The sequence below is a fragment of the Mastigoproctus giganteus genome, chromosome 10 (assembly GCF_048544385.1).
Source record: "Mastigoproctus giganteus isolate SK-2022 chromosome 10, ASM4854438v1, whole genome shotgun sequence".
In the NCBI taxonomy this organism is placed as follows: domain Eukaryota; kingdom Metazoa; phylum Arthropoda; class Arachnida; order Uropygi; family Thelyphonidae; genus Mastigoproctus; species Mastigoproctus giganteus.
This window is the reverse complement of record NC_143584.1, coordinates 68,198,074-68,222,128: the sequence shown is the minus strand read 5'-3', so window position 1 is coordinate 68,222,128 and position 24,055 is coordinate 68,198,074. Positions and strand designations below refer to the sequence as shown.

The 24,055-nt window shown below is 41.4% G+C and overlaps 1 protein-coding gene across 1 annotated transcript in view; it reads right to left on the bottom strand.

Annotated features, from left to right (window-relative positions):
• Positions 1-24,055, bottom strand: part of LOC150079070 (uncharacterized) — a 162,554-nt gene that overhangs the window by 45,781 nt on the left and 92,718 nt on the right. Inside the window, exon 5 of the mRNA XM_090382692.1 lies at positions 21,414-21,578. Within this exon, the coding sequence (XP_090238818.1) occupies positions 21,414-21,578 (165 nt within the window). The remainder of the gene's footprint in view (positions 1-21,413; positions 21,579-24,055) is intronic.

Genomic DNA, 24,055 nt, shown 5'->3' with positions numbered 1-24,055 from the left:
CTTCCTCTCTTCGGACACTGCGTAGACTGGACTGCCATTGCGTAATTACAGGCTTAATGCGATGTAATTTATTTGTGGCCTGTCCGTGCCAAGAATCTTGCCATTGGGAGAGTAAATTAGAACGTATTATTTGCCTGTAGTCTGTATAGGGGACTGACAGGCAATGATTATCCAGGGAAATGGCTGATTTGGCAGCGGTATCAGCTAATTCATTTCCCCGGATCCCAATGTGGCTTGGGATCCAGCAAAAGCGAATATCAAATTCTAATTCCACGAGAGAAAAAAAGAATCTTCCGGATCCTGGACAGGATCGGATGAGGGTTATACCTCACCAATACTAGAGCCTGTAATACGCTCAATGAATCACAATAAATCACATACCTCTGGTAGTCGCGATTTTTAATGTGATCTAGGGCTGATTGTATTGCATGCAACTCTGCAGTATAAATGCTAGTTTCTTGTGGGATCTTATAGGATAATGTTTTGTGAGGGAACACAACAGCAGATCCCACATGACATTCTAACTTTGAGCCATCTGTATAGATTGGCAGAAAGTCAGCATACTGCTGTCTATGTGATGCAAAGAGTTGCTGGTAGACAGATGGCGGTGTAGTAGCCTTCTCCCAGATCTTAAGGGAGAAGTCGCAAGTTGGAAAATAAGCATGCCAGGGTGGAAAGAATTGCCTTGGTGACTGGGCAACGTTGTCTACCGTCAAGTTTAGCTCATTCAGCAGCCCTTGAATGGAAATACCAAAAGGTTTGTTGGCAGTCCGACGGGTGTTGTAGAGGTTTTCCCGGCGCGGCTCAAAGACGGATGGCCACGTGGGATGATCGGGCGGGGATTTTAATTTGAAGGCATACTGTAAGGACAACTGCTTACGTCGAAGAGACAGATATGGTTCATTTGCTTCAACGTAAAGGCTTTGGACAGGAGATGTGCGAAATGCTCCAGTGGCTGTCCGGATGGCTTGATGGTGGATTGGATCTAACCACTGAAGTGCACTATCTCTAGCAGAACCATAGACCTGAGACCCATAGTCGAGTTTGGAACGGACAAGTGCCCGGTAGAGACGAAGAAGGGTTGCACGATCTGCGCCCCATGAGGTTGACGAAAGGGCACGAATGATGTTAAGCCCTTTGACACATCTTGTCCTCAGCTGACGAATATGTTGTAAAAATGTCAGCTTTTTGTCGAAAATAAGTCCAAGGAATTTGAATTCTGCTACAACTGGGATGTTATTTTGCCCAAGCCTTAATTCTGGGTCAGGATGAAGATTACGTTTGAGACAGAAGTGTACACAAACAGTCTTCTGTGATGAAAATCTGAACCCATTAGCCAAAGACCAAGCTGTAAGATGGTCAATGGTTTTCTGCAGTTGCCTTTCAATGACCCTCATATTGCATGAATGACAAAATATAGCAAAGTCATCAACATAGAGGGCATTGTTTACAGTGGGTGGAAGTTGTTCTGCGATAGAGTTTATTTTGATTGCGAAAAGCGTGACGTTTTCTCTTCCTGAGAGAAAACTCGAGAGAGGGTGGATCCTAAACGGACTTGAAACTGGCGATTCGAAAGAAAGTTTTTAATAAAAAGAGGAAGGTTACCTCTAAGACCAAAGTTATAGAGGTCTTTTAAAATCCCAAATCGCTAGGCTGTGTCGTACGCTTTTTCAATATCAAAGAAAACTGCTACCAAATGCTCGGATTTAATAAAAGCATCACGAATGGACGTTTTCAATCGGATTAAATGATCCAGAGTGGATCGATTTCTTCGGAAGCCGCACTGTGTCCTGGAAAGCAGACCATTTGTTTCTAAATACCATACGAGGCGTGCATTAACCATTCTTTCCAGGACTTTGCACAAACAGCTTGTCAGAGCAATAGAACGATAGTTACTTGGATTGCTAGGGTCTTTTCCTGGTTTTGGGAAAGCAAGGACGATAGCCCTTTGCCAGGAATCCGGAAATTGTTTGTGAATAAAAATTCTGTTAAACAGAATTAAAAGGTGATCCTTAGATTGTGGTGAGAGGTGTTTTAGCATTTCGTAGTGGATGTCATCGGGCCCCACAGCACTTGCATGCGTGAGAGAGAGTGCTGCATTTAACTCTTCCTGTAAAAAGGGCTTGTTATATGATTCAAGCCCTTTTGAAGAGAAGTTCGGTGGGTTTTTCTCAATTTTCTTTTTCAGGGCCAAAAACTCTGCGGGAAAAGATGTTGTTGCAGAGATTTTTGCAAATGTTTCCCCTAAAGTATTTGCAACTGCAGTTCGATCTGCAATTGGACATCCGTTGTGCTTGAGGATCATTGAAGGGCATGGTGAATATTTTCCCTTCATTTTCCGGATCTTATCCCAGACTACTTTTGAGCTAGCAGCCTGAGTTATGGAAGATGTAAAACGAATCCAAGATTTCCTTTGGCTCTGACATCGTACATAACGCGCTTTTGCACGTGCACGTTTGAATGATATTAAATTTTCAGTCGTGGGATATCGGCGGAATATCGCCCACGCTTTGTTTTGTGCTTTTTTTGCTGCCGTGCATTCTGAATTCCACCAAGGTTTGGGAAATAGTGGGAACCGGCTGGATGATTTTGGGATTGCAATTGCAGCTGCTTGGACAATCGTTTCTGTGACATACATGACTGCTTCATTGATTGGCTCCTGACTGACTGTAGCAATGTCAAAGTTTGCCAGATATTGAAAGGCATTCCAGTCAGCCTGATCAATCTTCCACCGTGGTAAACTAAATGGCAGACAGGGTCTACCACTAGTTAGGGTTGTTATCACGGGGAACTGATCGCTTCCATATGGATTTTCTTCTACCTCCCAAGTAAGTGAAGGAAGGAGAGAAGGGGAGCAGATAGAAAGATCAATGGCAGAGAATGTACGGGTAGGCATGTGGAAGAAGGTGTTTGTTCCCACATTTAAGAGGGCGAGGTCATTGTCAGTGAGCATATGCTCTATGACTCGTCCCCTTCCATTGGTGTTAGTACTACCCCACAGAGTGTTATGTCCATTGAAATCCCCAAGAATTAAACATGGGGAAGGCAATTGCTTGATAACATCATTAAGGTCTGTCTGGGGGATGTTTATCCCAGGTGGCAAATAGACAGAGCAGACAGTTAATAAGAACCCCACTGAAAGGCAAATTGCTACAGCCTCAATGCTAGTTTTAAGATGCAAAGGCAGGCTGAAATGGGATCTGGTTGCCGATGAGGATTGCAACTCCTCCGTGAGCAGGGCCATCCACAATTCTATCCTTACGAATGATGGTAATGTTATGCATAGTGGGGTCATCATTTGCCTTTAAATAAGTCTCCTGTATGCAAAAGCAAGCTGGTTTGTGCTTTTGCAGAAGTGCCTTGATGTCATCAGTATTTTGCCGGAATCCACGACAGTTCCACTGTAGGAATTTAGTCATTATTTTGGCTTGGTGGGTCCATCAGGCGGCTTCCGAGGTGCTGAGGGCTTACCTTTTTTAGTTCTGGCTTTCTCCTTCCTGGGGAAGTATGGACACTGTCCAGTGTCCATTTCCTCCTCAGCAAAGAGCTCCAAAACTGAGTCTTCTTGTACCTCCTTCTGCTCAACATCCATGTTTTCTTGGGTACTAGGTGGTATTTCACCTTTCTTATTCTTTTCTTTTGCATTTGCTTTTGTTATTTGTGGAGCATTAGGAGGTACCGATATAGGAGTGGCAGCTGATTGGTCCTTCTGTGCAGGTTTTTGGGAGCTTAAAAGATAACGTGCGATGGGAGTAAATGATTCTTTTGGAGGGACGGACATGTCCGTCTGAGTCCCAATTGAACACCTTCCTGCTACCTTCTGGGCGTAGGTAGGTTTTTTGATGTTGAGAGGTTTCACTGCTTTCCTTGCCTCCTGGTACGATATGTTTAGCTCTGCCTTCAGCCATTGAATTTCTTTTTCTTCTTTCCACCTCTGGCATGCTCGTGAGTAGGCCGGGTGTTCGCCTTCACAGTTAATGCAGGTGGGTTTCGTGGCTGAACATGCTGTTGTTTCGTGGTCCTTTGCACCACATCGAGCGCATGCAAGGACTCCACGGCAGGCCATTTGAGAATGTCCATATTTCTGGCATTTAAAACACCGTAAAGGGTTTGGAACATATGGACGCACTGGACAGTTGATGTAGCCAGCTTTAATCTCATCAGGAGGTTTGGGAGAGTTAAAAGTCAGGATAACACTCCTGGTTTTAACAATTTTTCCATCCCTTCGCGCAGTGATTCTCTTGATGGCAGTAACTCCCTGTGGTTTTAATTCGGAGCAGATTTCCTCCTCGGTGACGTCGAGAAGGTCCCACTCCGAAATGACATCTCTCGATGAATTTAGTGTTCTGTGTGGTGTCACTGTTATGGGTATTCCTCCAATTGATGTTACTCGGAGTAGATGTTCAGACTGCCTGTCATTTTTTGTTTCAATCAAGAGGTCCCCAGAATGGAGCCTCTTAACTGACTTGGGTGTACCTGCTGACCCATCCAACCCTTTTTGTATAAAAAAGGGTGACATTTTACCAATCGGTGTTTTGTTGGTGGAATGCATTATTAAGAACCTTGGGACAGGCCCTGATGGTAGTTCGGCTCGCTGCCTCTTTGTAGCAATAATGCTATCTGCCTCTCCGTCAATATTTTCAGATAGGGACCGGGTTGGGGCCCCCGAAGGAATATGTTTATCAGGATTCATGAATTTTTGGAGTGGTTCAGTGCCCGGGCTCCCCACCCACCACGGAGCCCAAAGGGACGCCCACTACCCGGCATGCAATAAATGCGCTCGGGAGTGGAACGCCAGGGCTACCCAGACACTATACCTGCACCGCCGCCAGCCTGAATCCTGTCCCCCGGACCATGAGGGTAGGGGCGTGTCATTGACACGGTTGACCCTCGCAGGCGAGCCTACTAACCGATTGATCCTAGCCAGGCCTTCCAGGACCACCCGTCTTGTCGAAGCAGGGGCCAAAGTGGTGTATTGAAGCTGGGCCCCTCAACCACCAGGATCCCCCTTTCCGAATTTCCACGGGTCGCAGCGCACAGCAAACACGCCAGATTCCATTGATGTAAGCCTGGAACCTGGGCTGTGGGCGTTGAATCCCAGTGACGCTAGTCTGGAAGTCCAGCAGCGTCACTGGGAGGTCCCCTCACCACATACAGGTGCCCATGTCGAGGGGCGCTATTTACGTTAATCCCTGTCCAGCAGGCTGTACACTGCACCAAGAAGCTCCTTGATATGACTTAAACCTTCCAAACAGAACATCACTGTCTACTGATGACATCTGTACCAACCTCAACCTGTGCTTGTCAAGCAGCATCTTCACTTTCGAGGATTCAGTATACCAACAAGTACATGGCACTGCTATGGGTGCCCCTGTTAGTTCCATAGTAGCCAACATCGCCATGGAAGAATTAGAAGAACAGATATTCCTGAACCAACCTGTACCTATTACAACATGGTGCAGATATGTTGATGACATCTTCACCATCATCCCACATGGTTCTGAAAAAACACTACCAGAACATCTCAATTCGCTGTCTGGGTTCATCCAGTTCACTAGAGTTAGAGGTTAACGGATGACTCCTGTTCCTGGATGTCCTAGTAAAACGTGTGGGCCCACACCTGGAAACCTCAGTATACCGTAAGCCTATGTGGTGCAGGCAATTCACAAACTACCGATCCGGCCATGCCCCCAGTCATCTCAACAGCACTGCCCGCACTCTGTTCTCCAGAGTTTGGAGCCATTCCAGCACAGATGCAGCTAGATTTCTCGCGTGAGGACAGACTTAATCAGTTGTGGCTACCCAACATGTACTAGACAAGTGCCTATTGCAAGCACAAGAGCTCAACAGTCCACCCGATACCACCAACCCAGGACAATATAACTACCGCCTACGTTCCCCACTATCCAGGCGTGTCATACCGGATCTCTAAAATCCTCAGGGAATACCGCATAAAATGCGTACAATTACCCTGTAGAAGCCTATGTTCTCTAGTCTCCAGTGTAAAGACCCCTGTCACCCCTCTCTTACGCAGTGTAATATACCGCATAACCTGTAGAGATTGTGACAGCTGCTACGTAGGAGAGACTTTGAGACGTCTTCAAGACCGCCTTGCGGAACACGACAGAGTAATCCGCCTCGCTGAGACTGACCAGTCCGTAACCGTAGAGTACTTCTGGGCTACCCACCACAACCTCAATCCCAAACGAGACTATGAAATAGACCACTCCAAGCACTTCCGCCAGTGCCTATGGTTTGAGTCACTCAATATATTGAGCAATTCGAGAGCCATGAACCGCTGCAAAGGCATGAGACTGCACCCCCCATCTTGGAGACAACCGTTTTATACCTCGACAAGCGCTGGAGAAAAACTGCGGATGTCCTTGTAGCAACAATGAACGCCAGTTTAATGACTGAATAACGTGCCTTCACATGCCTCACTGCACGCATAACTGTATCCGTTGTTTAAACTCTGTTGAAGAAGAGACACAATTGTCTCGAAAGCTCCAAAGTATTCATAATTAAAGATATTTAATTGATTTACACTTATCTTATTTCATTGTAACATATGGAAGCCTGTTCAAACAATCAACCACCTACTGGCTAAAGGCAAACGTCCACACATCGATCCTGCAACCATCCTTCCTCAACTTGAATTTATGCTCCCTCGGTATGTGTAGTCTCAGCAATTGTAATAATACCATTACCATTCAGCTTATTCAATCCATTCAAGGTTTAAACACCTCAATCACATCTTAACTAGAAAGGTTTCAGTTCTACAATTTGCAGAACTGAAGCCTTTCTAGTTAAGAGTATCCTTTTGTTCCCCTTCACCAGTCTGGTTGCCCTTCTCTGCACCCGTTCCAGTAGATATATATCCTTCTTAAAATGAGGATTCCAGACCTGTATACAGTACTCAAGATGCAGCCTAACCATTGTCTTATACAAAGGAATAATCACCAGCTTATCCCTAGCAGCAAAGTTTCTGTATATCACTGACAAAACCCCATGAGCTATCCTGGCAGCATGTCTACACCGCTCAGAGAATTTCATATCTGATTCACAATTACCTCCAGGTGGTTTTATTCTCCACTACCATGTGTAGAGAATAAGATTACTCTGGAGTTACTGCTACCCATATGCAGTACCTCGCATTTGTCAATGTTAAACTTCAACTGCCATTTCTCAGCCCATTGACCCAATTTTTGCAGATCTTGTTGTAGTAGCTCACCCTGATGACTGTCATTAACCAACCTGCTGACCTTTGTATAATCTGCAAAATATACGAGTGGTGATCATTTAATTCACATACTGGTGCAAGATCTTATCTTAATGTCATCATCTGCATCTTCTGTAGATTTCTCGAAATACTCTCAAGAAGCTCGAGATTTCTCGAGCTTCTTGAAATACTCTCACTTGAACTTTACATACTTTCGCCGCCATCATACCAACGCATTAAATGCTTCCTGCAAGCCATTTTTTGAAAGACTGCAAAGTGCTTCCATTGTGGCTCTTCGACATCATTGTCTGACACGAAACGCTTGCCTTACAGAGCTTTCTTCAGACATAGAAATAGGGAGAAATCACACGAAGCTTACAGAGCTAAGAGGGATGTGGCTGAACCTCGGCAACATTTTAGGTGGTAGATGGCTCTCATCAACCGGTGCAATACCATCACTTTGCTTATTGGAGGCTTGAAGTGGTGAAACCCATGTTTAGTCTCTAGAGCAAAGTTTCTGGCATCCCTCTCCCGCCCCCCCATACTTCTCCTTCAACCCATGCACACTACTAAGTACTATAGGTTTTGATATAAAAAAAAAAAAAAACCCCTATGGCAGTAATCACTGCCTGCACAATTTAGCCATATGGGACCTGGCATTGTCTTGAAGAAACCACTTCACACCGGAAAGTTCAGTCACACCAAAATATGGCCATTCTACCAAGACACTCATTACCATATGCATGCTTCATTCATCTCATACGGCAAAAAACCTCTCTTCACATAACACTAGATCGACAAGTACTGGCATACGCACACAGTCTGCTCAGCAGATCAGGGAGAACACCTGTAGAGGTAGTTATGGAAAGTTCCCGTGGTAAACATAAAATCTTGCACCAGTCCACGAATTAAACGAACACCCCTTACCTTCATCAATATCATTGATAAATTTTAAAAACAACAATGGGCCCAAAACTGAAGCCTGGAAACTCCACTAATAACATTAGTCCAGGAAGATCAGTGCCCACAGATAACTATTCTCTGTATTCTTTCACTTAACCATCCCTTTATCCATAGCAGTAACTTGTCCTTAATGCCACACTGCTTCAGTCTGTACCATTTTATGGGCAACAGTATCAAAAGCTTTCCTGAAATCAAGTATATGATGTCAAAATAATTATTTGCATCCAGTTCCTTGGTCACTGGATCATATTAACCTATCAGTTGGTTGGACAAGACTGCACCTTAACAAATCCATGCTGTGATTGCAGTATAATTGCATGCCTGTCTAGATGGTCCTGCATTACTTCTTTAACCAGTGATTCCATTATTTTCTGTGAAACAGATTAAGCTACAGGTCTGTAATTACTCGTGTTTTGATCCCTGTATATATACTCATACATCTCCATTCTAAGGATGCTCTCATAATTATGGCTGTTTGCCTTCCTCCTTTCTTAATATAATTGAATAGATTTCATCCAATCCAGGTGCCTTTTTTACGTCCAACTTCAACAATTTCTCCACAACTTTCTTTTCAGTTATCAGAAAGTCATTTAGCTCCTTGTTAGAGTTGGATAAATTTCTGGCATCCCCTTCACTAAAGAATTCCTCATGTGCAAATGTTAGATGCAAAATACTTACTCCATTTGTCAGCAACCTCAGCAGGGTCATCAACAGTCAATCCATGAATATATAGTGGCCCAATGTGATTCAACCCTTTCCTTCTACTGTTAGTGTAAGCATACAAGTCTCTGCTGTTTTTCTTTGCATTCTTTGCCAGAGACTCCTCATAATCTGCCTTTGCTTACCTAGCCTCCTTTGTGATTTGATTATAGACTAATTTACACTGAAAGGACAGAATTCGTGAGATACCTGGTTCCTGGGAAAAGCAACCCTGTCACCCCTCTCACTAGTGGACAAACCCACCGCTTCGCAGGTATATAGATACATTGCATCACTGCATTCACATACAGTAATTCGATGTCAGTATGGATAAACGTTCAGTTAACCACTTTGAAAGAGGGATGACAGTGGGTGTCTAATGGTTGGTTTGGTTTTTTTTTTTTTTAGGAGCATTAGCAACTAAGGCCATATTGCTCCAGGATATGCGGTGGTCATTTCTTAACCTTTCCGCATCCTCCGTATTTGGTGGTGACGGGCTCGAACCCCGGTCTAATCAAGAAGCGTGTGCTACGCATTGCTGCTCCTTCCCACCTGGCTACGGAGGCGCCCGGGTGTCTAATGCATGGATCACTATCGCAGAGGTGGTACAGAAATTGCACTATCCCCCATTCAACAGTATTGGGAATATGTCATTTCCAGAATAACATCTCGTCATGGACAAGATGTTATCTTTTCTGGACAAGATGTTATCCTTTCTCTGTGGGTGTAGAAAGATGGTGGATGAACGCGGCCATCTGCCTCGCACTGTTTCAGCCAACCAGAGAGCGACAGTGGAACAAATCACCGCAGACTTCGATGAGGGAGGTGCCAGACCATCAAGATAGAATAGCCACAATAGATTGTGGGAGCCACTGATCCACCAGAGTCCCATTGCTAAGACCATGACACAGGACTCTACACATCAACTGGGCAAAAGAACGGCACCGGACCTTGGTTGATTGGTCTCCTGGTCTGATAAGTCCCGTTTTCAGTTATTTCGAGCGGATGGGAGGGGGTGTATCTGGCAGAAACTGCATGAAGATATGCATCCATCATGTCAACAAGGAACTGTTCAGGCAGTTGGACAGTCGGTAATGATCTGGGAATGTGTTCAACTGGCATGCGTTGGAACCTCTGGTACGTTTAGATGCATCTCTGAACAGTCCAGGTTACATGTCCATCCTTACAGACGATCTGCATCATTTCATGGTCATCATGCACCCACAGGGCAATATACTCTTCTTGCAGACAATGTGCTTCCCCACAGAGCTGTGGTGACTAGAACATGGTTCAAAGAGCATTCTGTAGATTTTCTGCATTATCTCTGTTATCTCCAGTGTTTTTATAGTGAAAATGACCTTTCTTGCATATCCCGTTTTTGTCCTTCCCCCATGTTTCTATCTCAGGAACCGTGCCTTGGAGTAAATTCTCTTTACTATCATTCTTGAAAATCCCCTATTGAAAGTATTCCATCTGTATGCTAAGTTCTAGATATAGTGACTTTCCCCACTGCTATCCCCTACCAAGTAGCCAAATAATCACCTATGTCTCTTCATATGTCACAACAGCAATGGCATATCCTACCATAGCATGCAATATACCATTGTCCTTGTCTCGTGGAGCTATACAGGACTGTACAAGTTGAAACCCAATTATCTGAACCACCCAATAACCTGTCGATTCCTGATTATCCAGACTTGAAGGCTCTACTATACTATACTATACAACAATCACCATTATGATGGATCTGATCCAGAATACACAGACAAGGATCATCTAGAGTCTTCTAGACACCAGTGGGAGCAATAAGATTGTACTCAAGCAACATGAAGAGAGAGAGAGAGAGAGAGAGAGAGAGAGAGAGAGAGAGAGAGAGAGAGAGAGAGAGAGAGAGAGAGAGAGAGAGAAACCCCCACATTTCAAGAGGAAGTCTAGAAGACCTCAACACCATTCAGGCATGAACCTACTCCCCTCATCCCCTTAGAGATATTCCAGAAGAACCAGCCAGAGGGTACATCAGTGACTCAGAATCACATGATACCACAGAGAGGGAAGTACCACTGCAGGGGACCTCTGTTTATCAGTTTCTGAAGCTTAGGGATGTACAGGAGAATCTCGTTAATACTAAGTTCAATGGACCTAATCTCCAGAAAAAAATTTTCACGTTTTATAATAACAAGATTTGTAGTAACTGTTTGTAGTTTGTAGTCCCCAAAAGTGTCAAAATTTTACCTTTATTATTTTTTTTTTTTTTTGCACATACTATATATCTAAGAATAATAATAATATCAAAAATAAATAAAAAACATAAGATAAAATAATTAAAATAATAAAAACAAAAGCCTTTTCTATCAATACAGCAGGATTAACACACTTTTTTAAAGATTATTTTATTTGTAAGATAAACTAAGCGAAAAGCAATTAACAGAAATGAAAATATTGAAATGAAAATACAATATTTTAGTATCACAGTAAAAGAATTAATCTTAATATAAAAGGAGACATACAATCTATTAACTTTTTGATAAATTAATCTAATTTAAAGATCCAATGTTGTTTGTACAGTTTAGTCCTATATGCATTTTTAACTACAGTGTAGACATTATAAAATGCAATAGTTGTTTATTTATCAACATTACTGCAGGCCAACACATTATGCTCAATGCATTTTGGGCATCTTTTTTAGATGGGGGTGTGTGTGTGTGTGTGTGTGTGTGTGTGTGTGTGTGTGTGTGTGTGTGTGTGTTCACTTTCACTGGTAAAAAAAAACATCGTTTTGTTTGGTGCTTAGCAGTTTTTCTGGTGTTGCATTGCTCTGGTAGAAACTACATGTACATTCACAAACTCTTTAAATTTGTCAATAAAATCCATAGCTCCTTCAAATTCCCCCATTCCTCAATGTTGCTATCACAATCATCTGCTAGACCATGTTTTTTGATAATATTCTCTCCAAAGCAGTTGATTATTACACGATTCAATACTGTCCCAAGATAACAGATAGCATTCAAGCCATTCTAATTTGGCTGCAAATTGTTCCCTCCTTTTATGTTGTGCCTCAATTACCTCATCAGGCAGGCCCTGTATGCTCTCTTGAGGTTATAAATAATGTCTTGATCCAGTGGTTGCATTAAACTGGTGGTACTGGAGGGTAAAAAAAAAACAGCCGTATATTTGTCAACTTAAATGTCTCTGCAGAATGTGCTGTATAACGATCTAGAATCATCAAATTGTTCCTTTTTTCTGTCCACTTTTGATAACCAAGACAGAAAAATTTTGACTGTAAGCCAAGCACATAATCACTGGGAAGTTGGTTAACTTCTTTAAAGCACCTTGGCTTGGAAAACTTACCAATCATCAGTGAGTGTTTTGTATTGCCAATTGAATTGCAGCATAACAGAATAGTGAGTCATTGTTTACTTAATTTTCCACCACAACAAGACTCCTCGAACAGCAAATGTTTTGTTTGGCAGAAAATTATAAAATAAACCTGTCTCATCAAGATTAAAAATATCCTTTGCTTCATATTTTTCAAGAATGGACCGTACAGAACACAACCAATCTGTAGCCTTTTCCTTGTCGACTAATCCAGACTCGCCGCAAACATTTCTCGAAACCAAGTTATTCCTGTCTTTAAATCTTTGGAGCCATCCACTGCTGCATTTGAAGTTGTAATTCCATGTTGCTGAGCCAGATAATTTGCCTTTTCTTTCAAAATCAGACCTAATATTGGCAAATTAGATGCACGCATTTGTTGGTACAACTCAAAACGTTTTGTTGCAAGCTCCTTGTGTTTTGAACCAGGAATTCGTTTCCTGTTTTTTTATCACTGCTCCAGTGTTACACAGTTCAAGTTTTTTCAGTTTTTCAGTATTGTAGATGAAGTAGCTCTCTCGAGAAATGGTGCCTTAACATGGCGAGAGAGTTTGCGTACGTTGAAGAAACTGAAAGCTATACCGTCGGGAGCTATATGCTCCCAGAAGGGCCTCCCATGGCGGAAAGGTTTCAGTGGAGACGTCAGAAGAAACCCGTTTCAAAAGGTCCACACACGACCTTTTCAACTAAATTGTGATCCAAGAAAGCAACGGGAAACTACTTGAATTATCCTTCCCTTGAAAACTTCAATGATAGCAAGCAAAATAAACCACGGCCCCGAGTTTCGGCGTCCCTGGAATGGGGCAGGGGTGCTAAGAATCTCCGAGCTTGCGTCGAAGAATTTTCTGAAACTAGCTACATGGAACATTAGAAGCCTACTACAACCAGGAAAACTAGCCAATGCTTTACAAGAAATGGAACGCATTAACATCAACATACTTGGGCTAAGTGAAATCAAATGGCCTGGAACAAAGAAGTTTATATCAAACGACCACCACGTCTTCTGTTCCGGAGGAGAAGAGAACACCAAGCAGATGTACGGCGTCGCTTTCGTTGTCCACAAACAACTGGCCAACAAAGTCACCAGTTTCACCCCAATATCGGAACGAATCGCACTACTACAGTTAGCAGGCAACAAGATCAACCTGAATGTGCTCCAGGTCTACGCATCAACAGCGGACAAAGACGATCAAGAAATTGAATTGTTCTACGACAAGCTAAGCAACACTTTAAAGTCGCTGAAGAAGCACGACATTACGGTCATCCTCGGTGACTTTAATGCCAAAATCGGTCAAGGAAAGCTACAAAACATTGTCGGAGAACGTGGCTTGGGGACACGGAATGAACGAGGTGACAGACTCGTCCAGTTCTGCCAAGAAGAAAAATTTAGCATTGCCAACACTTGGTTTAAACTACCACCTCGACGACTATACACCTGGACCTCACCACAAGACTCTGACAATAATATCGTCAGGAACCAAATTGACTACATCTTAAGTGTCCTCAAGGCAAAAACTTACCCTGGAGCTGACATATCATCAGACCATAACCCAGTAATAGCAACGCTACGTCTCAAACTACGAGCAGTCAAACGCACAAGCACAACAAAAAGAATCGACCTGGAGAAACTGAAGAACAACGCCAACAGGCAACAAGTACAGCTTCATCTCAACACTACAATCAGATCGATCGAAGCAGTAACAACAGATGTGCAAGCGTTCGGGCGGTCACTCAAACAGTGCATCAATGAAACAGCAGAAACCCTGCTAGGACATCAGGCGTCGAAAAAGAAACAACGGTGGATGACCCAGCACATACAAGACCTAATGAATGAACGGAGAACATTCAAAAGCAACAACAACCAGGAAAAATACAACGAAATACAACAAAAGATCAAACAGGAAATCCGGAAGGCGAAGGAAAAATGGATGGAAGATCAGTGTGCAGAAATCAAAGACCTAATCAAGAAAAATGACAACTATAACCTGCACAAGAAGCTTAAAGAAGCTACAAACCGGCTCCTATTCCAAGCTTATATACGGACAACAATCAACCTATACTAAGCAAACAAGCCAAACTCGACACCTGGAAGAGCTATATATATAATCTGTTCGGCGCCAACAGAAAACCGGCAGAAACGCAACAAACACAGGAAGACCATCTCCACATATTAACATCTGAAGTGGAACATGCCATCCGAATAACAAAGCCAGGCAAGGCCTGTGGACCTGATCAGATTCATGTGGAACTGCTGAAACAACTAGACTACAGCAACATCCAACAACTAACGAAATGGTTCAATCAAATCTACAACAACAACGACATTCCATCCGAATGGCTCCAATCCATCTTCGTGGCCCTACCAAAAAAGGCTACCAGCCGGAAATGCGAAGACTTCAGGCTGATCAGTCTAATGAGCCAGGTGCTAAAAGTTTTCCTCAAGGTGATTCAGCAAAGGATAAGATGTAAGTGCGAAAGTGCACTAGGAAACACACAGTTCGGATTCTGCAGGGGACTAGGCACCAGAGAAGCAATTTTCTGTTTACAAATATTGCTACAAAGGTGCTATGAACATCAAAAAGACGTGTATATATGTTTTTATTGATTACGAGAAAGCCTTCGATTCAGTAGATCACGACCGTCTAATTGACCGACTGAGAAAACTTGGGCTTGAAAACAACGATATCAACTTTATTACAACTCTTTACTGGAATCAAACAGCTCGGCTTTGCTATGACAACGACCTGACAGACCCAATTCCAATAAAAAAAGGAGTCCGGCAAGGCTGCCCATTATCTCCCATTCTTTTTAACATCTATTTGGAAATGATCTTCAACCAAACACTGGCTGACAAGAACATCGGCATAAAAGTTAACGGACACTACATCAATAACTTAAGATATGCCGATGACACAGCACTAACAGCGGATTCAGAACAAGATTTACAGACCATCTTGAACGAAGTGGACATAGAAAGCCAAGCATGGGGGCTACGAATCAACAAAAAGAAAACAAAGGTGATGAAGGTCAGCAGGACTGCAAGCAAAATCACGATCAAACTAAACAATGAAAAATTAGAGCAAATACACCGCTTCAAGTATCTCTGAGTACTCATTGATGACCAGCTGAACCATGAGGCCGAAATCAAAAGCAGAATTGAACAAGCCAGGCAGGCATTCACCAAGTGGAAAACCCTCCTCACCGACAGAAGCTTGAACATCATGCTCAAATTACGCACATTGAAATGCTACATCTGGCCAATACTGCTCTACGGTGTAGAAACCTGGACTCAACATCAGCCACTACAAAAAAAGCTCCAGGCCTTCGAAATGTGGCTCTACCGAAGAATGCTGAAAATCCCGTGGACAGCCAAGATAACCAACGTAAAGGTCCTGCAGGACATGCACCCGGAACGGGACCTGTTCAAAACCATCATCAGCAGGAAATGCAAATACCTAGGTCACATCGCTAGGAACCAACAAAAATATCACCTACTACCACTCATCCTGGAGGGAAAGATCGAAGGCAAGAAACGTCCAGGCAAACCGAAAATGGCATGGCTAGATAACATCAACACCTGGCTTCACATGACAACAGCACAAATTCTACACGCAGTGCTAGACAGAGAACAATATCAAAACGAAGTCGCAAACACCATTTGGCAGCATTAAAAGAAGAAGATGAAGTAGGTAAAGGGATGTAATCCTTTGCAATGTCCGTTTTGCTAAGTTCAGTCCTATCAGCCTCTTGTATAATTTTCAGTTTAATTTCCAGGCTCAATTCCATCAGTTTATGTTTTGTAACCATAACACTACTAGATGAGATTTAATATAAACAAACTTTAAATTAATTTAAAGACAAGTTCCAAAAAAAGACATCAGCTCAGATAAAATGGCACGAAAAATAGATTACTGTATACTGTAGCAAAAGATTCTTTGAACTGGTTTAACAATTGCAACTGACCTCCCGGGGATCGAGGGAGTGATGTAAACAACTTAGAAAAAAAAACTGTTTTTATTTGTTAATTTAGCATGATATTTTGCAGAATGCACTTTTGTGCATTCTGCAAAAATAATTTCTAACAAGTCAGTGCCATCCTTCGGGAAGCAGGGAACCGGGTGGTCAGAAGGGCAATATTTGGACAGCTGTGCTAAGATTTATATTAAATGTACAAAATAACAATATTTATTTCTCAGGGGGTGAAAACGAACTTTATAATACATATTAACCGAATTTTGTAATAAACAAATATATTTACATAGAAAAACCTATCCTTTTGCAGGGGAATGATATGTACTTCATATAAACAAGTACTTTGTATAAACCGAGTTTGTATTAACGAGATTTTACTGTATTAGAAAAATATATTGCCAAGCAGACTAATAAAATACCAGCTGCTCTTAGGACTGACATCACTGGATTTTGGTCAAAAATAGAGCATGATCCTGCATCTTCACACACAATGAAAAGTCTGTCCACTAAACTTGACATCCTTACACAAGAATGGGAAAAACAAATGCAACACCACCACTGTTCTTTTGACGAGTGAGCCTGCTGTTGCTGTATCTGCCGACAAGAAATGCTACATTCAACCCAAGAAAACCAATAAAAAAAAAATGGAACTTCAAACCTCATGTCAACCTGGTTAAGTCTACTGATGAGGCTAAACTTGAGACCAGTGATGCAGTCAAAGAAGTACTCACAATCTTCGACAAAGCTCGAGGATCAGACAAAAACATTAAAGATTTGTAGTGTAAGGAAGACAAGAATGCCAGGTCTTATTTTGAAACTGAAACAAGAAAGGAGGCCTTCACTATTCTCCAAAATCCAAGTATTCCCTCTAGCTTTCTAGAAAGCTAGGACCCCAAAATGAAAGGGTCTCTCCATTGTCATTTTTGATCTATACAAGGGTATCACTGAAGAGAAAATTAAGGAGTTGTACCATAAAGAATTTACATACATACTTGGTAGAAGATGACAATGATCAGGATCTCAACCCCAAAAACAGCACAAATTCCAGATCTGCAACAAGAGTGAACTGGGTTGTTCAGCTCTTCCCTAGAGCATGGCAGGTCATCAGCAACCATGAAAGAGTGTTTGTCAGATTGGGAAGTCACAGATTTAAGGAACATGTTCTGTTACTAAATGTTACAGGTGTCAGTGGTTGCATCCATCGCACACCCATAACCACCGTAACAGCTTGCAGGTACTGTGCCCAGCATGGGCACAAGTTTAAGGACTGCAAATTATAAATATGCCAAGATGCCATGTGATCACTCAATTAGAGACCCCAACTGCACAACATAACGTAAAACAAAGAGGACTTACCAACTGAGAACCAACTATGGATTAATGCTTCTACACATGAAATCCCCAAGAGATAAAATTTTAATAGATATATACCTGCTAGGGCAGTAGTCGACCAAATTAAACTAAAGTCACAAGAAGAGAAATAGACACCATTATACCAAGAAGCCCTGTACTTACAAAAGTAACAGCAACCCCAGGGGCTCACATCTGGTGAGTATGGGCTTGGCACACCCAGGGTCCTGAGCTGGATATCATAATACTTGATGATATCCAGCTCAGGACCCTGGGTGTGCCTTGTTAAGGATGATATCCAGCTCAGGACCCTGAGTGTGCCTTGTTGACAAAGCACCTGAAGTACCAGCTGCCCAAATGACTAAAACCACCAACCGAGACTCATCACTAAGATACAAACACTTCCAGAGAACAGAAAACACTCATCCTGGATAATACACAGCTTTTACAGAATTTGCCCAGTCAGTCTTTGACACTAGGGAAATTCTACCACAGAACAACAATTGATGACCTGAACTCCAAGATAATTGCTGCCAAAACCAACCTCATTAAAGACCCTTCCTTTACCTGGCCTGACAATTTTTCTCTGGAAGCTCAAAGGAACACTATATACCAGTACTAGCAAACTCCCTCACCTACTGGCTGACACTACACCTGTAGTGTGGGAATTGATTTAACTTGCAAACCCCATGTGGATAAGATTTCCAGCTGGCAATAAACTTCTAGTGCATAACTGTTAGGATGAACTGCTAACCGCTTCCAGGGTAAGATAAATTGCAAACCCCTTCTGGGGTGATAAACTGCATATCCCTTCAAGGGTAGGATCAATAACCACCATATGGGCCAAATGCCGATTACATAGAGCTCCTATGATTTTACTCCCTAGGGCTAGTCCCCTTCCCATCTTCTCTTTGCCTCCCACCTCTAGTGAGACCCCTTTTGAATTTATAAATTCTGAACCCACTCTTCTTTGCTATTTCACTGTCAGCTCCTTTCAATTTTTTTATTTTTTTAATTTGGAAGCTCAGGCAACCCTGGCAGAGACCAGAGAATGATGAGCAGCCTGGCTCATCTCCCAACAGTGGTAGCAGGCAATCCCACTAGGGGGCTTGGTATTTGGATTTTAGGAGCATTAGCAACTAAGGCCATATTGCTCCGGGATATGCGGTGGTCATTCCCTGACCTTTCCGCATCCTCCGTATTTGGTGGTGATGGGCTCGACCCCCCCACTAGGGGGCCCCCCTATAGCTAAGTAGTCAGAACCCAATACTATACACATAAAACATGCTACACATATTTTTGGCATTTACAGAGTTATGTATACTACACAAGCGTAATGATGGCGCAGTTGAGGGAAACAACTGGTGGCACCTTACCCAAACACTATGTTGTTGTTGTTTGGTTTTTAGGAGCATTAGCAACTAAGGCCATACTGCTCCAGGGATATGCGGTGGTCATTCCCTGAACTTTCCGTATCCTCCGTATTTGGTGGTCACTGGCTCGAACCCTGGTCTAATCAAGAAGCGTGTGCTACGCACTGCAGCTCCTGCTCACCTGGCTACGGAGGCGCCCAAACACTATGCCATTATGCCTTATCCTTGGGTCATCTTTGATACCCCCCTCTCTCTCTCTCAGCCATATCTAATACAGTATTATTGCATATTTACTTTTCTTTCATTTCTAGGCAAACCACTGTTGCTATACAAAACCTAAGTTCATACACAAACAAGAAATGTAAATGAACAGAAATGGAAATGCACTAAACAGAAAACTGGAGGTTACTTGACTGCAGAGCTTTTGGTATAAATTAACTTAATATGCCAAAAACTCCATCAGAAAAGTAAATGAATTGCTCACAATTGTTCTACGGCAATTGGAAAGTCAGATAATGTTCCAAACTTGGACTACTAGCCAAAGCGATGATATCATGCATAGAGGAATGAAATTTAAATACATAAAGATGTCTTAAAAGCTTTTCTTCATGCACACAGAGTTGTTACAAATTTCCTGCTTCAAACCTGCACTTTCAAATACTGGGAATAGTCACAAGGCCATCTACTAATTTTTTTATTTAGATGTGAAAATGGGAAAATTCCAAAGACAGATAACATTTACTTTGTTCTGATAATTTGCCAAAATAAACTAAATGTGTGTTTGCCCGTAATAATGGTCATTAATAGAATCCCTTCAGTCCACCAGCGTCAACCTAACACAGAAATAATAACAGCAAATAAGATATCTGCTGAAAAAAATTTACTAACAGATGAGTTATTAGGCCAGACAGACATTCCCAACTAGTGTAAATCATCATAACAGTGTGCCACCAAAAATTCAAGGTGTGCCATAAAAATCACATTCAGCCCCACACCATCAAGTTTTGTGGATGTATAGCTCCTGCTCTCATGGCTCACATTTGCATTAACTCAATACAGCACACTGAATTGAATATAATTTAAAATATTTAATTCTGGAGTGCTATATTTCTTAAAACTATTAGTAGGTTTGGGTTTATTCCTGGAAATTTTTCTTCTTGTAATATTGGTGTTGAAAAGAGTAAATTTAAGATCAGTGGGTTGCAGTATAAGGATTGTGAGACTGTACCAACGGTAGTGCAGAAACACTTATTCTCAATTTTTTGTTCTAATTACATTTGCAATATAAGTTTATGGTAAAGAAAAAAGTTTGATAATAATGCTGACAGAAGACCTGTCTGCTCAGCCATCCATTTTGATCAATTACCATCTGTTTAGTTCTAGGAAGGAATACAAATGGGTGGCTACACAATAGTTATTCAGCAGAACTTTTCAACAATGCATCAAATCTTGGTCCTCTGAAATGGAAGTCAGTTATCTTGCAACACATTTTTTAAAATGAAATTTCCTATCATTCTCCATTTTCCTTTTGTCAATTTGTGGAAGAAGGATAACTTGCAATATCTGGAAGAGCTTTGAATAATTTGCTTCCCTTCACAACTTCCTACCAATGCAAGGTATCATTTTCAGCCACAAAAACACCCAAGTCAAAAAAAATTATGCAAAACTGCAAGATACAGAGGATTCTCTACATCTATCTACTGTCAGGTTCAGGATTATTCCAGATTCAGGCAGTCTGGAGTCCTGACACAGCTGTTCCAGGGACCTGCAGAAACTGCACTACTGTGGTGTGGTCTTGCCAGGATTGAGCAATTGCACCAGTAATAATTCTCCTATTAATGCCACTTAATAGGTGTAATATTGGACTTAAAATTTTTACTGACTGTTGGTTAAAATGAATGATCATATAACTCGTTCAATGCTATTTAACATACTTTAAAAATTTTTCAATATATATAAGAATTTTATAATTACATTGAATACATAAGGATGTTGAGGGAAGGGGCTGTAAGAATAACAGATAAGACAGCATCCCATGTAAGGAAAAAAAAACAGATTGGGAACCACTTATTAGGCAATAAAATCACTGAGGAAGAGACTAAATGACAAGCACTTCTATGCCAATGAATGTACAGCTATGATAAATCTCTCATACAGACATATACATAACAATTTCCAAGCAAGGTTAATTTTAGTGAATGATGAAATGTCTGACCCATGATGGTTGCACAGACCACAAGTAGTAAGATGTTGCATGTAATCTGGATATCAAAGCTGCAACTGCAAATAAGCAAATTAGTAGCAAATGGCAAAGTTCTCCTGTATCTTTTCTTTCTTACATCACAATCACTGAAAGTTAATTCTATGCTAATATGTTAACTTTTTTTTCCCCTGTGCCCAAAGGCTATTCAATTAATTCTTATATTTCAACATTTAAGACAAACTAAATGTTTGCAGCAACATACCGTGAACAAACAGCAACTTTATCTGGATCGTGTTTATAAGGACAGTCTTTGCCTCTATTACACCTTCCAAACCTATTAAAAAACATACAGTACATATTGTTCTTCTGCATCTTCCTTCTGTGGCCAGCAGTCAATGCTCTTTGGATACTACGAGACACTACCTGACTGGGAAAAAGAGGTGGAAAAATAAAAAACAAGATAAAGAGAAAGAAATTCTCTTCATTGATAAATATAAAATCATATTCACAGCTAAATTCATAATATATTGGTTTTTCTATTTTGTTTCTTAACTTCTTACCAGGCAAAACTTTTTTATGCCATAAATCTAATGAGTAAATATTAAGCTCTAATGGAATAGTGGGTTCTCTATTTTTTTTTTTTTTTTTCTCTTAACCTCATACAAAATTTAACCTCTTAGGCAAAATTTAATTTGCATTAAATGAAATGGATAATCTCCATGGAATTATTTTTTTAGATGTAGGAATTTAGTGATTTTTTAAAAAATCACTAAATGTTTTTTAAAAAATCACTAACACTAATAACAGTTTTATTAAACACTAAAGTACATAAAACTTTAATGTAATTAAACTTAAAAGAAAAACTGAGTGCATATAAACAGAGATGCCCACAAAGTTACAAATACCCCCAACAACACAAAATATATTTATTATAATTATTATCTTTATTTCTCCTTAAGAGACACCCGGTTAGAGCCTTTGACTATGGTGTGTACATACATATTCTATTATGCAACAGAAAATAACACTATATACAATTTTACATTATATGTAACATCAGCAAAAAAAAAAAAAAAAAAAAAAACCCCTCCCATTTCACCACTCCATTCATTCCAAATGCCTGTCCAGCTCAGATTTAAATTTATTTAGGCTATCAGCTTCCATTACAAAAGATGGAAGTCTGTTCCACCAATCAACTAACCACTGCTAAATGCAAATTTCTCCACATCTATTCTACAACTATCTTTCCTCAATTTGAAACTGTACCCCCTCAGTTTCTTAGTCTGAGCAAGAGGAAGAATCCCATCAGCATTCAGCTTTCTCGACCCATTCAAGGCCTTATACACCTCAGTCAGATCACCTCGCAGGTGCCTACTCTCAAGGCGCTGCAATTTGCAGAACTTAAGCCTTTCTTGGTAAGAGCATCCCCTTTATTCCCCTCACCAATCTTGTTGCCCTTTTTGTACTCGTTCTAGCAACTCTACATCCTTCCTAAAATTAGGCCTCCAGACCTGTACACAGTACTCTAGGTGTGGGCTGACTATTCCCTTGTATAACAGGAAAATCAGCTCCCTGTCCCTGATAGCAAAATTCCTATATATCATTGACAAGACTATGACCTGTCCTGGCAGCCCATCTGCACTGCTAAGCAAACTTCATATTTGACTGCACAATTACCCCAAGGTCTTTTTCACTTCCCACTTCCCTGAGTGTAGCAGTACACAGTTGGCATGTTTCTCTTCAATTATTGCTATCCATATGCAGTACCTTGCATTTGTCAATGTTAAACTTCAGTTGCCACTTTTCAACCCATTTGCCCAACTTATCTAGATCCAGTTTTTTTTTTTTTTTTTTTTTATGAGAACCCCAAACACGAGAGGTATTATAACCTATAGTACTTAGTACCGTGCTTGGGTTGGAGGTTGAGAAGACGAAAGAAGATATTTGTTGATATTGGACTTGAACTTCTGTAGATTGTAATTTTCAGGAAATACGTATGAAGGAAGGTTGTTCCAGAAAACGGCAGTTGAATGAATAAATGGGGAAGATGAAAAGTTGGTTCTGTGGGTTTGAAGTTGGACAGTAAATGGATGTTGGCTGGTGGCGGCACGTGTTCGGACTGTTTTGAAAGAGAGAGCGGGAATTATAGAAGCCAATTCAGAAGAACAGTGCCCATGGAAGTATCTGTAGAAGAGGCATGCAGCCGAAACAGTGCGTCTATGAGAAAGCGAGTGGAGAGACTCTGTTAGAGATGAATCATTAATTAACCTAACTGCCCTCTTCTGAATGGAATCAAGAAGCCTGAGAGAGGTTTTGGGGGCACCACCCCAGATGTGGGAACAATATTCCATGGCAGGGCGGATTTGCGATTTATACAGAGTGAGCAGCTGTTTGGGAGAAAAGTAACGCCGAGAGCAAAAGAGAAAACCAAGTTTTTTAGATGCAGAGGAAGCAATATTTGTAATGTGCTTGTGCTAAGAGAGATTAGAAGTCAGGGTAATCCCCAAAAGAGATATATCATTTTGCCTAGAAATCGGAGTGTCACTAAAGATAAGCATAGGAGCAGAAGAATCCTTTTTGCGAGATATAAGACAAGATTGAGTTTTAGAAGGGTTGAAATCAACTAAGTTGTCTTTGCCCCACTGGAGAATTACCTGAAGATCGGCATTTAAGGAATTGGCAGCAGATTTTCGAGAACTTGAAGCTGATTGAGCTGGACAAGGTTTCTCAAAATGGAAAGTGGAATGCAATGTGCTATCATCAGCAAAACTATGGATAGGATTTCCAGTCAATGGAAGAAGGTCATTGATATACAAGAGGAAAAGAGTGGGGGAAAGAACTGAACCTTGGGGGACACCGGCAATAGTGGAGAAGTTAGAAGACAGAGACCCATCTACCATCACC